Below are 21,672 nucleotides of genomic sequence, written 5' to 3' on the forward strand. Positions count from 1 at the left end.
TGTGTGTGCACGTAGGACAGTGTTATGTATTTGTACAGTTACATAATGGTATGAAGATGAAAAAATCTCTAGTGTCTCGCTTTTTCCACAGGCCTGTGTGTTTTGATATCAAAGTCTAGCTGCAGGTTCCATCAGACAGGTTTCTCTCATCTGATTTTTTAAAGTCAACAGAACAGCTATCTCTGAACTAGTCTCATGGCTTCATCACAGTCCATATAAAGTGTTTTGTCTGACCAGGCATGCATATCATTTTAGAATGAGATGAATTACCTTGTGCTGCACAAGTTGATGGACTAGATTACTGCTTACTGCAAAGGGACCTGGCTAGCTTCACTGGCTATCTCCATTTAGTCAGAGCAGTCTCACCTCCTAATATTCTATTCCAAAGAAAGCAGGCTCCAGGGGGACCTCAGGCATTGAGCTACCCCTGCACTATGAAGGAGTCACTTTAAAGGGTCTTGAAGTTGACGAACATGGAATTGAAGATCACTGCCTCTTCTCTCTACAAGTCTTACAAGACTTCCTGCATCTGCTGAGGAGATACGCTCTTGATATGATTACCATTTACTGCCGCCTCACGTGGCAGCTCTGGAGAGCTGTTCCAACTGCTGCTGACTGTTCAGTTGTTGTGACTATAAGACACCGGGAGGACATTACGGCAGTACTTGTCAGATACTCTGCTCTTGCCTGATGCGAAAGCAAGGAGTGCTGCTGCTCTTTAAGGACCATCCAACTCTGTTTCCTAAGGATGGCCACAGGGAGCTTTTAAGGCAGAGCAGCTGCTGACCTCTCTTCCCTGTGAGTGCTCAGTGTGAGAACAGATTTCCCCTAGCTGTTTTTCCCTCTTCCTACAGCACTATTATTCCTCCCCTCCCCTTACTCTGCACATCACTTTACCTAGCAGTATCACAGTATTACCATGTAATGAAGGAATCTCACAGGTGTCCAGTGACAGGACAAAAGGAAATGGGTACAAACTGAAACACATGGAATTTTATCTGACTGTAGGAAAACAATTTTTACTCTGAGGGTGACTAAACACTGGAACAGGTTGCCCAGAGTGGTTGTGGAGTCTCCTTCCTTTGAGGTATTCAAAACTCAACTGGACAAAGTCCTGGGCAACCCACTCTCGCTGACACTTTTTGAGCAAAAGGGCTGGACTAGATGATCTCAGAAAGTCTCTTCTCATCTCAACGATTCTGTGGTTCTATGTCTCTGCTACTAGAAGGAATACAAACCTGTCTATGTACACTCACACTGAGTTTTTAAGAACTAAGTTCTCAACTTAGACCAACTACTGCTACTTCAGTTACAAAGAGACTGAAGTCTAACCCTAAAAAAATACAAGGCATCTGGTTGCAGAGGCTGTCAGAATATTAGACTGGTATAAATCCTAAACATCTATGAGACCATGGTAAAAAAAAAAAAAAAAGAGAAAGAGACAGGCATAAAGATGCTACAGTTATAAAAGTTACCTAGTTGGATATTAAAAATCTGACATAGATAAGTCTGAACTTACCAAAGACTTAGGCAGCTTTATGTTGTTCTTCCTTAGTTTCCTGCAGCCACAACATACTGTCAAAATTACACTCAGGCTCAGAATAACACCACAGACAATGATAATATCCTGCATGCCTAAGAAGTTAGAGCAAAATCAGTTAGAAAGTTTGGAAAAATAAACCACTGCTGTATCATTTAGAATAACTTCAGAAACTGTAATAGCTCAGAATGCTTAGCTGTAATGTGTGAATTTATCAATTTACCACCTTTTTCACTCAAGAAAACTTAATTTATAAAGCATTATATTAACTAAATAAAAATTAGAATAACAGAATATTTTAAGTTTATATAATCACGATTTTATACGGGTAAAGGAATTTTATAACTAATTTTTTGTTCCTTAGAGATGACACGTGGGGATGAACAGATTTGTACATTTTCCATGTGATAGCACATTAACTGACATAATAATTACATGTAGTCTATGTACAATAAAATTAAAGTGTGAAATCTTCCAACACACAATTGTTAACTATTAGCAGCAAGATTCCACTAGTCTGACTCTCCTTAATCTTCCCCCCCCATCATACTGTTGCTCTTCTGCACAAAAGAATGAACACAACTGCTTTTATCAATTTTACTTCTTTTCTCTTGTGAAGTTTTGGGCCTTAATGAAATAACATTACAAAGTTTGTATATAAATTTGGGTCACTAGCTGCCTTTGTTCTCTTTAATTAAGAAAAAGATGTCAATACCTCAATTTTATGACCACAAATATAGTTTCTTCAAACTCAAGAAAGTCTATATACATTTTCCTCAGTGATGAGACTGAGTAAAAAGCCATTTGATAGGAGAGAGGCACAATGTTTCTGAAAACCATAGATATATAACTCAGTGAATGATCCATTTGTCATTTGTTAATTACACCAATGATCAGGTGCAACGGAAACAGGTTTTGTAATACCAATGAAGCAGGAAAAGCACCCAAAAAAGTCAAGATTACTTGAAAATAATACATGATCTTTAAACACCTTTAGAACTGGGAAAGTGCATTTGGAAAAGAATGATCATGCTTTCCCTTTTTTCATATTCTCCCATAGGCATCCAAGTCATCCCACAGCTGTATCAGAGCTCAAGGACTTAGATCTCTGCTCAGACTCAATATGTTCTTACTAAGTTTTAGAATCTTCTTACTCAGTGTCTGTTTGAGAGGAACATGAATGCAGATTTCATCTGATGGGGCACTAATCATCAGATCACCATAAAAACTTCCCTTCGCTGAAACACAGTAAGTGGAACCTTCAGCAGGAACTGGGATGTTGAGGCTACATTTATACATCGTACAGTTGTCTTCAGCAAACTCTTCTTTACTCTGCAAAAAATGAAAGTCACATTATATCATTTGACTCAATACAACAATATAAATATTACAGTACCTTCCAACACTTCCAAAAATGTTAAAACACTATTAGATGTGGCTCCTACTTAGAATCATAGAATTTTTTGGGTTGGAAGTCAGCTTAAAGATCATCTAGTTCCAACCCCACTACTGTGGGCACGGACACCCTCCACTAAACCAGGTTGCCCAAAGCCTCATCCAACCTGGCCTTGAACACTTCCAGGGAGGGGGCAGCCACAACTTCTCTGGGCAACCTGTTCCAGTGCCTCACCACCCTCACAGTAAAGAATTTCTTCCTAATAGATAATCTAAATCTACCCTCCTTCAGCTTAAACCCATTACCCCTTGTCCTGTCACTACACTCCCTGATAAACAGTCCCTCACCATCTTTCCTGTAGGCCCCTTCAGGAACTCGAAAGCCGCAATTAGATCTCCCCGGAGCCTTCTCTTCTCCAGGCTGAACAATCCCAACTTTCTCAGCCTGTCCTCATAGGAGAGGTGCTCCAGCCCTCTGATCACCTTCACGGCCCTCCTCTGAACTCACTCCAAAAGGACCTCAGAGCTGAACACTGTTCTCCAGATCATCTATATGCCTTGCAAAAGCTGTGTGAGTTTTGGCTATCGGCTTATGAGCTACCTTAAGATGTTATATTTGATTAGACCATGATGCTTTCAGCTAAAATTTGTGCTGTTCATAATCAAGTCTCACATTTTTAATTCACTTATAGAACTTGTAGCTGAATGCACATGAAAAGGTAACTGTGAATAAACATACCTACTATCATTTTCCTCAAGTTCACCCTACATGATTGCTAAATAAAGTGGTATCAATATCTTGAAAGGTAACCTTCTTAAATGAAATGTCTATCTAGATAAGTGAAATGGGCACAAGCACGTATGCAGAAACAGTAGCATGGGATCCAGTGACCCTATCTTGTGTACAGCTAATGCAATAATCTCGTTTTTGTTATAAGAAGTCCACTTGGACAACCAGAATTCAGACCTTCCAGTCACATATCACACTGTGATGCACATGACATTTTAAGGCTTCAGTAGTCCTATGTTACATTCAACTGTTTTCTTGATACCTGTTGGCTCTGTATGTCATAGGAGTGAACCCCTTGTCTATGTGTTTAAGATAAACAGGTATTTTTAATTTGAATTTTTCATTTTGGAACTTACCTGATTTTTACGATCCCAAAAAGTCACCAAGTACATGGGCTCTGAATAAATGCCACTGATCTGAGGAAGAAGCTCCGCAGATGGGAATGCAGGATGGTAAATATCAACCACGATTTTATCACCGTGCCTTGAGAGATTCAGTGTTGGTGGTCCTATTTTTCCTGCAACACATTGCACCTTTGCTACTAGGCCAAAGCTTTTAACATAAAATATGCTATTTACAGCTAGCTTTCCAAATTCATCAGAGATTTGAGAAGAATTACATGTTTATGTCAATGCTGTTAATATCACACAGCTGTGACACTTAGAAGTAACAGAGGCATTTGGATGCATGCATGAATCTGCTTCTAAAATGGAAACAGAGATTGTCTGTGCAGAATTTCACTGTCAAGGAATCCAGCTTTCCTATACATATAAGGCCATAAAAATTCAGCTCACTGACAACAGAAAAAACTAACAAAGCAATTAAACATATATATGTGAAGGAGAAAAGAACACAAAATACTGCTGACTAGAAGCCACCATAAATCCCGCTCAGCTAAAAACAATACTGTAGTGAAACAAAGGCTATCTGAAAATCTAAACAAATCTCATCATGAGCAACAGTACTTAGGAAGCCTGATTTCCCACGGCAATGGCCTCCATGAATTTTTGATGTCTAATGATCTGACTGAATGTATGAGTTTCTTGTTCAATGGGAAAACAATTTTGTCTCTCTCCTTCATACATGGTCACCAATTTTCTGCAAACTGTCAAACTCAGCATTATTACCATGACTTCTTTGTCAAACACTAGAAACCAGCCACTGATTCCAAGCCATGGGACTATTGGGTGGGGAGGGAATCACAGCAGAAAACAAAGACAGACTCCACTTCTTCAGCTCCAGAAATGCAGAAATCCAGCTCTATCTAAAAGCACAGAGCAAGTCAGGGAGAATCTCATGGGCAACATCCTGCCTGAAAGCTATATGTTGAAAATGGAACAAGTACAAGAGGAAGTCTCTCAGTCTTTTCTCACTCTGTTGTGTCTGCTTTGCACCACCTGTTTAATGCTGGGGTCTGCCCTACTGTTTTGGACAAGTTGACCTGGAGTCTAGACAGACAATTTACTTTGACAATACTGATGTGAAAAACTGCGATTTCTCCTGAAGCAGCCCAAAGGATTTACATGAAGAATGAGGAACTGTTAGTTATCCAAGTACAGTGGATATTACAGTACCCATAGCTTCCAGATAGCATCTAGACACCCAAAGCTGTCAGTACATGGGATTATAGTATCAAGCAAGGTATCACCAACCACCTGAATACTATTTCAATGATGCCTAAAGGTCCACAGCTGCCATTGGCAGTTTCCTACCCTAAAGCGGTGTCTGGGACACCAGGTAAGAAAAAAGGAAGGATGCACAGACTGCACCGTCAGCATCACCTTCTTGCCTTTAGTAGTTTTGAAAAAATATTCAGATACCACAGTGACAGGGCTAACAAGTCCCTACAGAGGCAGAACTACAGAAGTCCCTACTGAACAACCATCATACTTCATTTCATCCTCGACTCCTGACTTTATGATATTCCCAAATGAGACAATAATATAGCAAAAAGGCTAAGTTTTAAATTTTGGGAAAAATTACAAGTTTACAACGGAACTTACCATGCTTCTGCAAAATAAACTCATTTGTCTCAACATACTCAGACTGTTGTGACCCAACAACAGCTTTAACTCGAAGCCAGTGAGAAGTTAAAGGCTCAGATATTTCGCTTGAGAAGTCACAAAAATGAGCTGAAGTGTTCACACAAGATGAGATGATCTTATAGTAACCTAAACTGTAAAACAGATCAAGTAATAGTTAATACAATTTCAATTGCATAATATTGTACAATCCACTGCCTGTGACAAAACACATGTGAGGGTGACCAAGCACTGGCACAGGTTGCCCAGGGAGGTTGTGGAGACTCCATCCCTGGAGATATTCAAAAGCCACCTGGACATGGTTCTGGGCAAACTGCTCTAGGTGATCCTGCTAGAGCAGGGGGTTGGACCAGATGATGTCAAGAGGTCCCTGCCAACCTCAACCATCCTGTTACTTGACAGATTTTGCCTTAATTTACACTTAGGCAACTTTTACCCTACATGACTTCACCACATACAAACCAAAAGAATTTACCATGGACTGATTGCTTTTATATGCTTCTAGGGAATAACAGGTACTGGAAATGACAAAAAGAATAAGAACTTACTTGTAAGGTTTGATTTCCACAATAAAATGAGGAGTTTCAGACATAGGTGGGTACTGCCAATGTAAGATACTTTTGAAATTGTTGGATGTTACCACAATCTGTGCTGGTGAAGGCACTAGAAGAAATAGAACAATTGCACTTTGATAAGCAGACCTAGTCAAAGATAAGAACAGCCAAATATGTTTCTAAATTATTTGGAAAAGGCAACATGCTAGATATGACTGGAAATATTAGACATAAAAATCACAAATACTTTCCCCCAAATGAAGTAGTTTGTCACCAGTACAAACACATATGAGCCCTGCAAGCTGATTTATTATTCTTCTCCCCTACAGAGACAGCTTTCTTCCTGTTTGCAACTCTGAACCTCAGATAACCCATGCCCATTGAAAGCAAGACCATCAGATAGCCCCTATCGGATTCATAAGCTGTGAAGATTATACCCCTATGTTGGTATTATACAGATGTACCAGCAAGACAGATAACATGAGTTTACTGAAGTTAGAGGAGATTAGCCCAGCTCCTGTAGATTTCTCTTGCTCTTCAGAAACTGAATCAGGGTCTGTGCTCCAGGGGGAATGTTGTGGTTTTACCCCAGCCGGCAGCTGAGCACCATGCAGCCGCTCACTCACTCTTCCCCCCCCACGGGATGGGGAGGAGAACGGGAAGGAAAAGGCAAAACCTCGTGGGTTGCGATAAGGACAGTTTACCGGGACAGCAAAGGCAGATGGAAAACCAACAACAACAGTACTTAGAATATACAAAACTGGTGATACACAATGCAGTTTCTCATCCAATGACCATACAACTCAGACTGCACGCTCAGACTCGTCCTGAAGCCAGACCTTTCCCAAGCCACGCACCCTGGAGCTGCGCTGCCCCTCCCTGACTAGCTCCCCTTCTATGCCTGAGTATGACGTCACATGGTATGGAATACCCCCTGTGGTGGGTTGACTCTGGCTGGGGGCCAGGTGCCCACCAGAGCCGCTCTCTCACTCCCCTCGTTCACTAAACAGGGGAGAAAAGGTACAACGAAAAGCTTATGGGTCGAGATAAGGACGGGGAGAGATCACTCACTAATTATCGTCACCAGCAAAACAGACCGAACTTAGAGAGGGAATTCATCTAATTTATTACTAAGCAAAACAGAGTAGAGGAATGAGAAATCAAATCAAATCTTAAAACACCTCCCACCACCCCTCCCATCTTCCCTGGGCTCAACTTCACTCCCAGCTTCAACTTCCTCCCCCCTCAGCAGCACAGGGGGACGGGGAATGGGGGTTACGGTCAGTTCATCTCATGGTGTTTCTGCCGCTTCTTCATCCTCAGGGGGAGGACTCCTCTCATCATTCCCCTGCTCCAGCATGGAGTCCCTCTCATGGGAGACAGTCCTTCACGAACTGCTCCAACGTGAGTCCTTCCCACGGGCTACAGTCCTTCACAAACTGCTCCAGTGTGGGTCTCTTCCACGGGGTGCAGACCTTCAGGAGCAGACTGCTCCAGCATGGGTTCCCCACAGGGTCACAAGTCCTGCCAGCAAACCTGCTCTCGTGTGGGCTCCTCTCTCCACGGGTCCACAGGTCCTGCCAGGAGCTTGCTCCAGTGTGGGCTTCCCACAGGTCACAGCCTCCTTCAGGTGCCTCCACCTGCTCTGGCGTGGGGTCCTCCATGGGCTGCAGGTGGAATCTCTACTACACCCCCTCATCCTTCCTCCATGGGCTGCAGGGGGACAGCCTGCTTCACCATGGCCTTCACCACGGGCTGCAGGGGGATCTCTGCTCCGGCGCCTGGAGCTCCTCCTCCCCCTCCTTCTGCACTGACCTTGGTGTCTGCAGAGTTTCTTACATCTTCTCACTCCTCCCTCCAGCTGCAAAAGCTCTCTCTAACTGTTTTTTTTCCCTCTTAAATATGTTATCACAGAGGCGCTGACTGGCTTGGCCTTGGCCAGCGGCGGGTCCATCTTGGAGCCGGCTGGCATTGGCTCTATCAGACACAGGGGAAACTTCTAGCAGCTTCTCATAGAAGCCACCCCTGTAGCCCCCCCTGCTACCAAAACCTTGCCACGCAAACCCAACACACCCCCTTTGGCTAGTTTGGGTCAGCTGTCCCGGCTGTGTCCCCTCCCAACTCCTTGTGCACCCCCAGCCATCCCGCTGGCAGGGCGGTGCAAGAGGCAGAAAAGGCCTTGGCTCTGTCTGAGCACTGCTCAACAACAACAGGTCCATATAACAAAAAACATCGCTCTATTATCAACACTGTTTCCAGCACAAATCCAAAACATAGCCCCATACTAGCTACTATGAAGAAAATGAACCCTCTCAGCTGAAACCAGAACAGGGGGGGGTCTTACTGAACCCTACTGCCTCCTGACTCAGCCTTGCCAAAAGACACCAGGCCTCCTGGTGAAAGCCTGGATTATACGTGAATTTCTGACAAAGCCTTTTTTACCCCTCCAGCAGTGTTTATCATCACAGCTTTCTGTGATGATAATGAACTATAAAACATTTGTAAGGAATTTGAACACTGAAGCTGTAATGTAGTTCCATACACAGGAAAGCATTTGAAGTGCATTTAGTAAACAACATCAGAAGTACTGTAGCAAACAAACCAAAAATAAATAGCAGCATGGTAGTTTCCTCATAGAGGAAGCTTCTGTTCTAAGCACCAACAGCAACAGGGATATCAGGGGAGCAGCTGCAGGGGAAGGAAAATTACATGATCTGTAACTGTTGAAGGCTGTCGCATAGCATTCAGAAGGAAAAAAAGATGAAGGTTACTCAACTGATGTTAACTGTTACTTCTTAGTTCTCAATGTCTGGTTTGGCATCTTCAATATTCTCGTAATATAGCTTTTGTGAAACGTTGACAGGTAACTCATACTTGACCTGCTCTAGTCTGTTGCTTGTTCACAAAGCAAGTGCTCCAGCATCACTCTGTGACATACTGAGGGAAAGTAAACATTTTTCACATCTTATACAAGACCACAAAGATAACACTCTACAGAAAGTAATACAGAGGCCAAGATATGCTATTAACCACGAAGATTTGATACACATAACATACGTCACTCTGCAAACGGTGCTGTGGTTTAGTTATGTTTTAATATGTACAGAAGTGGTATTTCAGTTATTGGAAAAAAGGAACACAATCATCAAATTCTCAACCACAAGAAAAAAAAAGGTGACAAGTTGACAGAAGAGGTGTCAAAGCACACAAACATTAGTTCAAGTATTCAGTTTTAAGGCACAGTGTAGTGAGTCTTACAAAATTTTACTGTTGTCTACTATTATACAAACAAAATTATACTTAACAAGAGTGAAAAAATGAAATCCCAGAACATATTTGAACTGCAAGTAGAAGCTACATGTGATGCAGTTACATACCATTTTGCTTTCTCCTCCCATCCCCACAGTTTTATTTTGTACATAGAGTTGCTACCTGGATTTCAAGAGAACAAACTTCAGGCTACTTGGAACTACATAGCAGTATCCCCTGAGAATCTGCTTTCGGGGGCTCAGAGGTCCATGAATCAGTTTTTAAGCAGCACCTTTTAGAAGCACAGGAGCAGGCAATCCCATGGTGTTATAATCACAAGCGAGTGGGGCAAAAGACCAGCTTGGCTGAACAGGGAACTCCTCTTGGAATTCAGGAGGAAAAAAGAAATTGTATGATCTCTGGCAGCAAGGTCAGGCTTTGCAGGAAGATTACAGAGTCGTAGTTCACATATGTGGGGAGAAGACACAAAGGGCCAAAGCTGAACTAGCACTGAATCTAGCCAGTGTTGTATCAGAAAATAAGAAAGGCTTTTTTAAGTATGTTAACAGCAAAAGGAGGTCTAAGGAAAACATTGGACTAATACTTGTTGGAGATGGTCATTTGACTAATAGGGATGAATTAAAAAATGAGGCATTCAATGGTTTTTTTGCTTCAGGCTTTGATAATACTGATTGACCTTGGGTTACCCGGTCCTCTGAGTCAGAGGATCCCCAGTGCAGGAACAGTGACTTCCCATTTCTGAATGCTGAAACTGTAAGGGACCACTGCTATCAGTTGAATGTTCTTAAGTCCACAGGGCCTGACAGGATCCACCCCAGAGTACTGAAGGAGCTAACAGATGTTACAGCAGGACCCCTCTCGATCCATCTTGGGAGTCTGGGGAGGTCGCTGCTGACTGGAAGTTAGCCAGTGTTACTCCAGTTTACGAAAAGGGCATGAGGGAAGACCCAGGAAACTACAGACCTGTTAGTCTAACCTCAGTACCTGGAAATATTATAGAGATCTTACTGGGTGCTATTGAAAGACATTTAAAGAACAATACAATCCTCAGGCACAGTCAACATGGGTTGACAAAGGGAAAGTCTTGTTTAACTAATATCCTTCTACAATAAGGTCACCTATCTAGTGGATGAAGGGAAAGTGGTAGATGTAGCTTTTCTGAATTTTAGTAAGGCTTTTGACACTACACCTGGACAAGTTGTCCTACTGTGAGATGAAGAGGTACCTGGTGCACTAGATGAAGAACTGGCTGAATGGCAGGGCTTAAAGGTTGCAGTGAATGGGGATGCACATGGCTGGCAACTGGTCACCAGTGGTGTTCTTCAGGGCTCAATTCTAGGAGCTGTTCAATATTTTTACCAAAGATCTGGACGCACGAGTTGAATGTACCATTAGTAAGTTTGCTGATGATACTAAACTGGGAGGTGCTGTTGAATATATTGAGGGACGAGAGGCCTTGCAGAGGTATCTGGATAAATTGGAGCACTGGGCAATCATCAATGGCATGAAATTTAACAAGAACAAATGCTGGATTCCGACACTGTCCCACACAACATCCTTGTGTCTAAATTGGAGAGACATGGATTCGATGGATGGACCACTCGGTGGATAAGGAATTGACTAGATGGTCGCACTCAAAGAGTTGTGGTCAACGGCTCAATGTCCAAGTGGAGAACAGCGACGAGTGGTGTTCCTCACGGGTCGGTACTGGGACCGGCACTGTTTAACATCTTTGTCAGCAACATGAACAGTGGGATCGAGTGTACCCTCAGCAAGTTTGCCGACGACACCAAGCTGCGTGGTGCGGTCGACACGCTGGAGGGAAGGGATGCCATCCAGAGGGACCTTGACAGGCTGGAGAGGTGGGCCTGTGCGAACTGCATGAAGTTCAACAAGGCCAAGTGCAAGGTCCTGCACATGGGTCGGGACAATCCCAAGCACAACTACAGGCTGGGTGAGGAATGGATTGAAAGCAGCCCCGAGGAGAAGGACTTGGGGGTATTGATTGATTGATGAGAAGCTCAAGATGAGCTGGCAGTGTGCACTTGCAGCCCAGAAAGCCAACTGTGTCCTGGGCTGCATCCAAAGAGGTGTGACCAGCAGGTCGAGGGAGGTGATCCTGCCCCTCTACTCCGCTCTGGTGAGACCCCACCTGGAGTACTGTGTCCAGCTCTGGGGGCCCCAACATAAGAAGGATGTGAAGCTGTTGGAGCGAGTCCAGAGGAGGCCATGAAGCTGGTCGGAGGACTGGAGCACCTCTCCTGTGAGGACAGGCTGAAAGAGTTGGGGTTGTTCAGCCTGGAGAAGAGAAGGCTCCAGGGAGATCTAATTGTGGCTTTCCAGTTCCTGAAGGGGCCTACAGGAAAGCTGGTGAGGGACTGTTTATCAGGGAGTGTAGTGACAGGACAAGGGATAATGGGTTCAAGCTGAAGGAGGGTCAATTTAGATTAGATGTTAGAACGAAATTCTTTACTGTGAGGGTGGTGAGGCACTGGAACAGGTTGCTGTGTTGGGTTTGTGTGGCAAGGTTTTGGTAGTGGGGGGGCTACAGGGGTGGCTTCTGTGAGAAGCTGCTAGAAGTTTCCCCTGTGTCTGATAGAGCCAATGCCAGCCGGCTCTAAGACGGGCCCGCCGCTGGCCAAGGCCAAGCCAATCAGCGCCTCTGTGATAACATATTTAAGAAGGAAAAAAAACAGTTAGAGAGAGCTTTTGCAGCTGGAGGGAGGAGTAGAAGATGTAAGAAACTCTGCAGACACCAAGGTCAGTGCAGAAGGAAGGGGAGGAGGTGCTCCAGGCTCCGGAGCAGAGATCCCTCTGCAGCCCGTGGTGAAGACCATGGTGAAGCAGGCTGTCCCCCTGCAGCCCATGGAGGAAGGATGAAGGGGTGTAGTAGAGATTCCACCTGCAGCCTGTGGAGGACCCCACGCCAGAGCAGGTGGAGGCACCTGAAGGAGGCTGTGGCCTGTGTGTGGGAAGCCCACACTGGAGCAAGCTCCTGGCAGGACCTGTGGACCCATGGAGAGAGGAGCCCACACGAGAGCAGGTTTGCTGGCAGGACTTGTGACCTCGTGGGGGACCCACGCTGGAGCAGTCTGCTCCTGAAGGTCTGCACCCCATGGGAGAGACCCACACTGGAGCAGTTTGTGAAGGACTGTAGCCCGTGGGAGAGACTCATGTTGGAGAAGTTCGTGAAGGACTGTCTCCCGTGAGAGGGACTCCATGCTGGAGCAGGGGAATGATGAGAGGAGTCCTCCCCCTGAGGATGAAGAAGCGGCAGAAACACCATGAGATGAACTGACCGTAACCCCCATTCCCCATCCCCCTGTGCTGCTGAGGGGGGAGGAGGTTGAAGCCGGGAGTGAAGTTGAGCCCGGGAAGATGGGAGGGGTGGGGGGAGGTGTTTTAAGATTTGATTTGATTTCTCATTCCTCTACTCTGTTTTGCTTAGTAATAAATTAGATGAATCTCCTCTCTAAGTTCAGTCTGTTTTGCTGGTGATGATAATTAGTGAGTGATCTCTCCCTGTCCTTATCTCGACCCACGGGCATTTTGTTATGCCTTTTCTCCCCTGTTTAGTGAATGAGGGGAGTGAGAGAGTGGCTCTGGTGGGCACCTGGCCCCCAGCCAGGGTCAACCCACCACACTATACCACCATATAAATCACCAGCCACCAGGAATGTCACCACCACCATGTCAAGATCTCTAATGGCACTACAGGTTAGCCTTGATCACTTACAGGAATGAGTTTACACATACCATCAGCTCATCCTTTTCATCCTCACTTTTAAAAGCTTTGCTTGCAGTGACTTAGTCAAGTACTATGTCCTGCTCTAATCTTTCACTCCATATCCTCAAGACAGACATACAGGACACCTTTCAGCATGAGTTGAGAAGCTAAAAGCCATAACTCTACTTACAAACAAAAAACAGTAAATAAATAGGTTTATAGCACACCTTCTCTCACCTCCTTAACCTCTCCATGTTTCACAGGCCAAGAATTCTCTCCCCCTCTTTTTCTAAGGGATGACACCTTATTACTCCTACCACTTCCCTTGTTCTCTACAGGCACCAGCCATATTGTCTGTCAGGTAGTCTAATGCATATGTAGAAAAGACAAAAATAAATTGTTCTAAGCTTGTATTTATTTTGAGGTTTGCTCTTTCTACTTTAAAGCCAAAGAAAGCCTGAAAGCTCATCTCCTTTCCCTAATTTCAGTGGTTATTTTCATGGAAGACTATCTCTACCTGCAAACCTTGCCTAACCAATTTGAGTCATCAAGGACCTTACTCTTCAAGTCATTTAGCAATAATACACAGAAACATAGCACAAGTCACAGCAGCTTAAGATGCAGAAGTGAGCGCTCAGCACTGCAACAGTTCAGACCAAAGATCCTCAAAACAGCCATGGAAAATGGATCAACTTGCAATTACCCACAGAAATTCTACTTTCAATGCCTTGGCCAAACAATTCTAGTCCCTTTCTTCAGGTTTGTTATCCCCCCTGCCTCCACCCCCCAAATGGTCTTCATGGTCTAGCTCACAGCCCCTTTACTCAGGCTGTTCATCTGGCTTCTAATGATTTCTCCTCTGGCAAGTTCCCCATCTTGTGCCAGTGCAGAGATAGAGCCTTGGAACACCCCAGCACCAAGACTACAGACCATAGAGAACATTGCAGGTTTTCAAAGTGCTAACTTTTAATCTTCATAGATGCTATTTCTGCATAATGCCAGTTAAAATACCATAATACTTTTATACTTATAATACTGTTTTACTTAACTCATAATGAAGCATTATTTTTTTAAACATATTACACACTGTTCTATGCTGTTCAACAAGCACAACTGTAGAAAGGTGATAGTGGCTAGTGCCACAATGATAATCTTTGAACATAATACTACTTCTAATTTAACACTTGAGCTGCAAATTCAAACATTGAGAAACTAAGTGTGAAAAAGTGAGAAGAAAATTATTAGCAAATCATGTCATGATGCACAATACAGGACATTGAACAAGTTCTAGTTTGCTTCCAGTTCAGATGCCATGATTTCCACCTGCAGTGAGCCCCATTCACCTTGCCTTGTAAGACAGTGACACTGGCTGACAGAAAGGCAACAGAGCATCAGCAAGAACAATTTTTTTTTCACAGAAATTGAATTGGGTATGTCCATTGTGGAACAACACAAGAACTTCAGACAGCAGCTCTATGTCCAGAGAATAAAGGAATAAAAAGTGAAGGTAGGCCAGTCAGATTTAGTAATCTTATAAAAAAAAGTAAAAGAAACTAAGCATGCCTGGATTTTGAGGATGAAGAACTGGAATGTTGGAAAGCAAAGGTAGGAGTAAGGGAGGGGTAAAAGCAAGCACAAACATGACCACAGGGTGACCTAGAAACTGAGCATTTAATAGAGAACAGACATGGGAATGCAACTGTACAGTTTATCTCAGCAAACCCACACCTTCATCAGTTTATAACAAACATACATAAGTCAGAGAAATGTGAATATGTTTGTTCATATACAAACTGTCCAGACTAACTATTGCTGCCATATTAGTGGCAAAGACCTCAGTAGGTGTGACTACAATGGAGGGGGATGTATATGTGTGTGTATATATACATATATAAAATCAAATTGTCTCCTTAATGTGCGATTATCTTTTTAATTGTATTTAAGTTTTTTGAGACAAAATCTTCAGCAAACTTACACAGAGGACAGGAAGGAAATAAATGTGGGAGGAAATTAAAAACCAAACGCCACTGGAAGACTTTTGTTTCACTGCAACTAGCTGCTGCTTGGTTTCAGGCTGCTAAGAAATAAGGGGTTTTTTGTGTTTTGGTGTTTGGGTTTTTTTTTTTTTTTTTTTTTTAAAGTAACAGGAACAAGTGTACCTAGCTGCATCTTCTATGACTAAAGAAGATAACTTACAGAACTAATCCACTAGTTGCACACAATATACGATATAGTTCTGCTTCAAAAATATCAATCTAACCAGAAAATGCTTGCTCGTATCTACACGTCTAACTTGTCTTGTTCTGTACATTCACTTCCCCAAATCAAAAAACACCACATCTTTCACAAATCTCAGCAGGGTCAGACACATGCAAATCGAGAAATACTTGTATACTAGCTTCAAACTAGGCTATCTTGTTCGCTATATAAATGTTCCTGAACAATGCTACCTATGGAAAGTTCTCATGAAATACAAGTTTGAAGCAGCCATATATTCAATAAAAATCTATTTTTAAAGCATGTACAGAAGGATTTATTTTTTTATACATGTGGATGTCCCACCTGTTCATTGAGCAATGCACTGCTCAACAGCAAAAATTACATCAACAAACTGCAGAAGGGGACATTTCAGAGACAAAAATTAAATCAGCCATTAAAGTGATGTTTATATCTCGTGCAACATCAAAGTTCCTTCTCATTCTGCCTGAAGCCATGAGGCATTACTCTATATGAGAGACATCACAGTTCCAGGAAGCGGAATTTAACTGGAAGTGCAATAATGCATACAACAGAACAGGGCCTGGTGAGCCCACACTGCTGACTCTAAGGTACAGCTGAGACAACAGCGATTTAAAGAACGACAGAGATCATTCAAGTTACATGTGTCTATTAAACATCATTTAGGCACTGAAATACAGACTGAAAGCACAAATTGAAAGCTTAGAGAGACAAACTGTGGAAAAAAACCCAAGTAAAACTCTTTTGAAAAATCTGTTCCTTTTTTTTTTTATTTCAGTCAAAAACAAATAAATCCTTATAATCCCCAAGTGATACCTCATAGGAAAATAGTTTTAAGCCACTTCAACAGGCCAAGAGGGACAACAGTTTCAACTTTGCTGTGGATTCATGCCAAGTGGGTAACTCATTTACCCTGTTAAAAGACAGCCAGATCCAATGCTAATAAATCAGTCCCTTCTGGGCCCCTGACTAGGAAGACGGTGTGCCTTCCTTATGACAGCCCTGTGCTCCTTCTGAGCTACCCAGGAAGGATAGCAGCTTTGGTGACTTCACAAACGTAAAAAAGCGATTCTCCTTAGCTTTCACCACCACTGAAGGAGAAGACAAGGGAAACAAGATCAGATAAATCTGCACTACGAAAAAAAAAAGGTGGCAAAAAGGCAGCCTATACCCTGGAATGTGGACTCGGACAGTAGCAAGTCTGTGCTAAGGATGAAAAATAGCACATAAAAAGAATGTAGTCCGTTTCTGAAAGCTGCATTTCCTTCTAGAACAGACCTCGAACCACTTAGAGCCTCCCTTCAATCTGTTCCAAATCAAACAAAACTGGCCTGTACTAAAGCAGGGTACAGCCATCGAGGGGGGGGGGCTAGAAGAGGACTAGGAATTTCAGCAGGCAGAGGTCGGCATCCAGCACGGGCTGGAAGGGCAGCAAGCGCAGGCCACGGGGACAAACGGGAAATCACTGTCAGAGAGGGGGCTCCGTCCACTGCCGCGTTCCCCCGCAGGGCAGCACACCCGCGGCAGCAAGCGTCCGTGTCTACTGCGCACTCCTGGCAGGCCAGGTGCTGGAGATTAACAGCCCGGTTCCTCCTCTTGTCAGACTGCTGGAGGGGAGACTGCCTGTAGGCTGGCTTTGGCGGGGAGCTCAACAGACCGGCAAACACCAAGCAGCAAGGTGCTGAAGAATTTTGTTCCTACTACCTGCCCAGCCTTCTTCTAAGCGGCAGCAGTGGCATAGCGTATGCGGGGATGTTTGAATGTGCTTGCCTTCACCCTCTTTTGTTTGTACCTCCAAAAGAAAGCCAGCACATACGCTTCTCTTGTAATGCTGCTCCTATGCCTTGATGGGTACTTCCTTAACAAGGTTATTAAAACAAGCTTAAACTAGTGCACGTAACAGCAGTTCTGTGCAGAAGGTTCTATCAGAAGTTCTTAAAGTATCTTCAATACAAAAAGGAAACCACATTCAATTTACAAATGGAGTACAAAGACTAGGGGTAAAACTTAAAGCTATTAATTTTTTAAATATTTAGTGAACTTAACTCAAATGATTTCACAGAAATCAGGAATAAATACTACACACAGTATTTAGTGCATTTTTACAGCTTCTATTTACAACAAGTTTTTATTTCCTCAAGGCTCAGAGGTTTCACATTTTAAAATCTTTGTTTATGATAAAAATCTCCACAAGGTGGTATGCTGTACTGAGAGCAGACAGATTGAGATCACTATCTTAAAAAAACCCCACAGTAAGTTGCACAAGATGGACATTTAAAAAGCTGCTGTAATAGCAGAAGTTAAATATCGCTTTATCTGTTTTATGACTATTCTTCGCTTTTATTATAGCTGAGAAGTCATTACAATAGATGATATCTAAACACAGCACTTTCTATCATCTAATTTGCTTTTGTTTGCAGCCAGACAGATGAACTGCTATGACTGCTAATAACCTGAACCATAAAAGAGTAAGTCAAGACCACCAAGATCATCACACACAACAGGGAGTCAGCCACAAAAATTAAGTACACATGTGCACGGGTTTTGGCTGGAATAGAGTTAATTTTCTTCACAGTAGCTAGTAAGGGGCTATGTTTTAGATTTGTTCTGAAAACAGTGTTGATAACACAGGGATGTTTTCGTTACTGCTGAGCAGTGCTTACAAAGAGCCAAGGCCTCTTCTGCTCCTCACCCCACCCCACCAGCAAGGGGCTGGGGGTGCACAAGGAGTTGGGAGGGGACACAGCCGGGACAGCCGACCCCAACTGACCAAAGGGATATTCCATACTATATGCTGAGCATGACATCATATAACTGGGGAAGCAAGGCGGGATTGCGGCTCAGGAATTAGCTGAGTATTAGCTTCAGGTGGTGAGAAATTGTGCTGTGCATCACTTGTTTTGTGTATTCTTTTACCATTAATGTCATCCTCCTTTTCTGTCCTAATTAACTGTCCATCTCAACCCATGGGTTTTACTTGTTTTTTTTTTTATTCTCTCCCTCATTGAACTGCAGGGGGGAGAATGAGCGAACGGCTGCATGGTTGTTTTACCTGCCGGCCAGGTTAAACTATAACAACACATCACCTTGGAAATCTGGCTTTCAATGTGCAAGAAACACTTCAACTGCTATCACGGTCTCCAAATCTTTCTCTACTACTACTACTACTATAACCCTGACCAGGGAACTTCTCTTCCAGGATACTTAAATGCAGACTTTGAGTTCCCATGAACAAGCACTCAGCTCTGCTGATGAGTCACAGGCCTATCTATGCAGCCATGTTAAGAACCCAGCTGTAGGAAATGCAGGGGGTGTTCAGCTATGCAGACAACTGCTGTTAGATTGTTAGATGAAGATGACTGGGCCTCTCCTCATTACACACTCAGCCTTAATATGTACTACATTGCTGGCACACTGAAAGCCCTACTAAGACTTGAGAAAAAAAAAAATCACTGTACATTGCAAAAGAAAGCATGACAAACACGCTTCAGAATTCCCCTTCTACTTTCATTCTTCCACTGCAGGCCAGCACGTCTGCTTGCATCAATGTAAAAATCAAGTAAGGACATGGTATTAGTTCATCATTACCAATATAACCAGCATTTTCATTCAGCTAATACACAGCCACATCTATTAGAACTCCCTTCATCATGTTCTTCTTGACTAAACCCCTAAGTTTTTGCTTAAATGATGAAGTCTCTGAAGGGTATGGCTATAGAGGCTGTGGCGAACATGAGTGCTATTCACCAGGAAAACTCTTCTTGTGTTTTCAAAACCTAACTCAGAAATGTATTCTGCTCCTTTCATCTGAGGGTTTGCTGCACTCACGTGCAGAAAAATGAGCTTTTTGCTTCTAGGCAGCTTTCTATACATCAACCGCATCAACAGCATTGTTCTGTGGTCTTACACCAAGGTAGCTGTTGTGTTGGAATATGGTAGTTTATTTCACAAATTATTTACTGGTATTGTGGTTTTACCTTACAATTGCTTAATGCAACGTAAAAGTACCATCTTCTATTAGCAATAAAATAATGCCATTAAAAAAGGCAAAGGCAGATCTCAAAAGACAGTATTTAACATATCAAGCCTTCTTACTGCTAAAATGTGAAAAAAAGGAGTTTCCTTGCAAGGTTTACTGGCTAACAATCAGCCACCAAGCTGAATACTGGATACTCAAGATGTAAACTACCAAGGGACAAGTCAGCAGTCAGATTGCCCTTTTTATTGCTACTAGTCCACATCAGGTAAACATAAGCAGTCTTCCAAAGTCCTATATGGTGTGGCACATCCCCAGGAGCAACCGAGTTCAGTCATTCCACCTGGGCACGGATCTAAACTGTCCAGTTTAGTCCCAGTGAATCCACATTATGCATTTGCAGAATCCAAGGAGCCTGGGCACGTAATCAGTGTTTCTGTGACCAGCTGCAAGCAGCATTTTAGGTAAATGGATCTTGCTTTGTGGGTAAAGCTCAGGAGAGTACTGCTGCATTTATGTAATGTGTGGGCATGCTTCCTATTTCAAGCCCTTTCATGTGTATTGTTAAAAATTAACTGCATTTTCTCTTTTGACCTGAGCCACCAGACAGCAATCTCCAGTTTTAATAAGCTGTTCCAGTTTGAAGTGGAACCTGTAAACCAGATTGAATATTTCTTTCCCAATTTACTTGCAACAACTCTGCCCAAACAGAGACAAAACTCCGCTGTTTGCTGGCAGGTCACCTCTCCTTCCCATCAGTGCTTGGCTGAAAGGTGCCCCCACACCTGTGGTCAAGGCCGTGATGCCGATGCCTTGTCAGGACTCCCCGATCTCGCACTCATCTTTGCTGTGAAATTCCCAGTTTCTCTCCTTTTTTTGGAAATGCACATTTGCCAAGCAAAGGGAAGTAGACCTGGTCTAGGCACAGCCTACTCTTGCTACGTGACGAAAGGCGCAAACACCTTCGCACAGGTGCCACAGCGGCAGGGGTTACGCCTGTGACAGTAACTGGGCGGCAGAGGCAGGTTCCAAAGCGCACCGATGGTGCCGCGTTGCCAGAGCGGATTTGCATGCCGCCAGATCACTTCCACGGCAAAGATCGATCTCGCACCCGAGAGCTCGCTCAATTGGTACCGGGTCACCTCGCCGGGACGACACGGCACAGCCCCCGGGAGGCGGCGGTGGCGAGGCTGAACAAAGCTGGACTCCGTTCCCTCGCCGCCGCCCGGCTGATCGCTCTCCAGGCGGCAAAGCGGGACCCGCTGCTCCCCCACCGGCTACCCGCGCCCGCCAAGGGCGGCGGCACGGACGCGTGTACCGAGGCCCCACCGCGGCCTCGGCGGCGCTCGGTCACGAACGACCCCGGGCCCATGCTGACGGCATACCCATCCCATCCCGGCCCGGCCCCGCTCGTTACCTGCGGGCGGCTGCTCCCCGCGGGAGGCCGCGCTCCGGTGGGACGCCAGCAGCGCCGCGAGCGCCAGGAGGGCCAGCGGCACCCGCATGGCACCTAGGGGCGCGCGCCGGGGACGCCCCGGCTCGTGCTCCCCCACCGCGCTCAGTTCGGCTCGGCGCCTGCGCGCTGCTCTCCCCGCAGGCACGGCCGGGAAGGGGCGGGCGGCCCCGCCCCCAGCGGAAAGCCGGGCCCTGCGGGAGTGGGCGGTGGCGCGGAGGGTTCACTGCCGGGCATCGGCGGGCCGGGCCGGGCCGGAGAGGGAGTGGGAGAGTGGGAGAGTGGGAGAGTGGGAGAGGGCAGGCTGGCTGGCTGGCTGGCTGGCTGGCTGGCTGGCTGCGGGGCCCTGCGGGGCCCTGCGGGGCCCTGCGGGCAAGGGGAGCGTCACTTGGGCGGGGGAGGAGGCCGGAGCCACGGAGCGGGGGTGGGCTGCGGACTTGCAGCGGTGGTGGTGGGGGCATGTTAGCCTTCGTGATGGCCTGGCTATGTTAATTTTGTGTTTGGTTTTTAAATGCCGATGATACTGTGTCATACCTGTCAGCCTCAGCCGCTGAAAAAACATCATCCCCCCGCTGGTCATGTTGGGACTTAAGCTCTCTCCCCATTTCTTAAAAAACATAAAGAATTCATGCTGCAGAGTTTCTCAGAAGCAGTGCTTGGAACTTACACGTGTAAAGGAATCTTAAT

General features: G+C 44.7%; 1 protein-coding gene across 2 annotated transcripts in view; it reads right to left on the bottom strand.

Annotated features, from left to right (window-relative positions):
• The window catches only part of IFNGR1 (interferon gamma receptor 1), a 31,288-nt gene extending 10,144 nt beyond the window's left edge, over positions 1-21,144 (bottom strand). Inside the window, exons 1-6 of one of the 2 annotated variants that reach the window (XM_054818894.1) lie at positions 20,950-21,144; positions 6,316-6,430; positions 5,729-5,901; positions 4,082-4,242; positions 2,674-2,872; positions 1,520-1,635 (exon numbers count right to left, since the gene is read on the bottom strand). In XM_054818894.1, the coding sequence (XP_054674869.1) occupies positions 1,520-1,635; positions 2,674-2,872; positions 4,082-4,242; positions 5,729-5,901; positions 6,316-6,430; positions 20,950-21,037 (852 nt within the window). In that variant the 5' untranslated portion in view covers positions 21,038-21,144. The remainder of the gene's footprint in view (positions 1-1,519; positions 1,636-2,673; positions 2,873-4,081; positions 4,243-5,728; positions 5,902-6,315; positions 6,431-20,949) is intronic. The other variant, XM_054818895.1, reaches the window with a different exon arrangement.
• Between the last annotated feature and the right edge of the window lie 528 nt (positions 21,145-21,672).

Source organism: Grus americana, chromosome 3 (genome assembly GCF_028858705.1).
Source record: "Grus americana isolate bGruAme1 chromosome 3, bGruAme1.mat, whole genome shotgun sequence".
Taxonomy (NCBI): Eukaryota; Metazoa; Chordata; class Aves; order Gruiformes; family Gruidae; genus Grus; species Grus americana.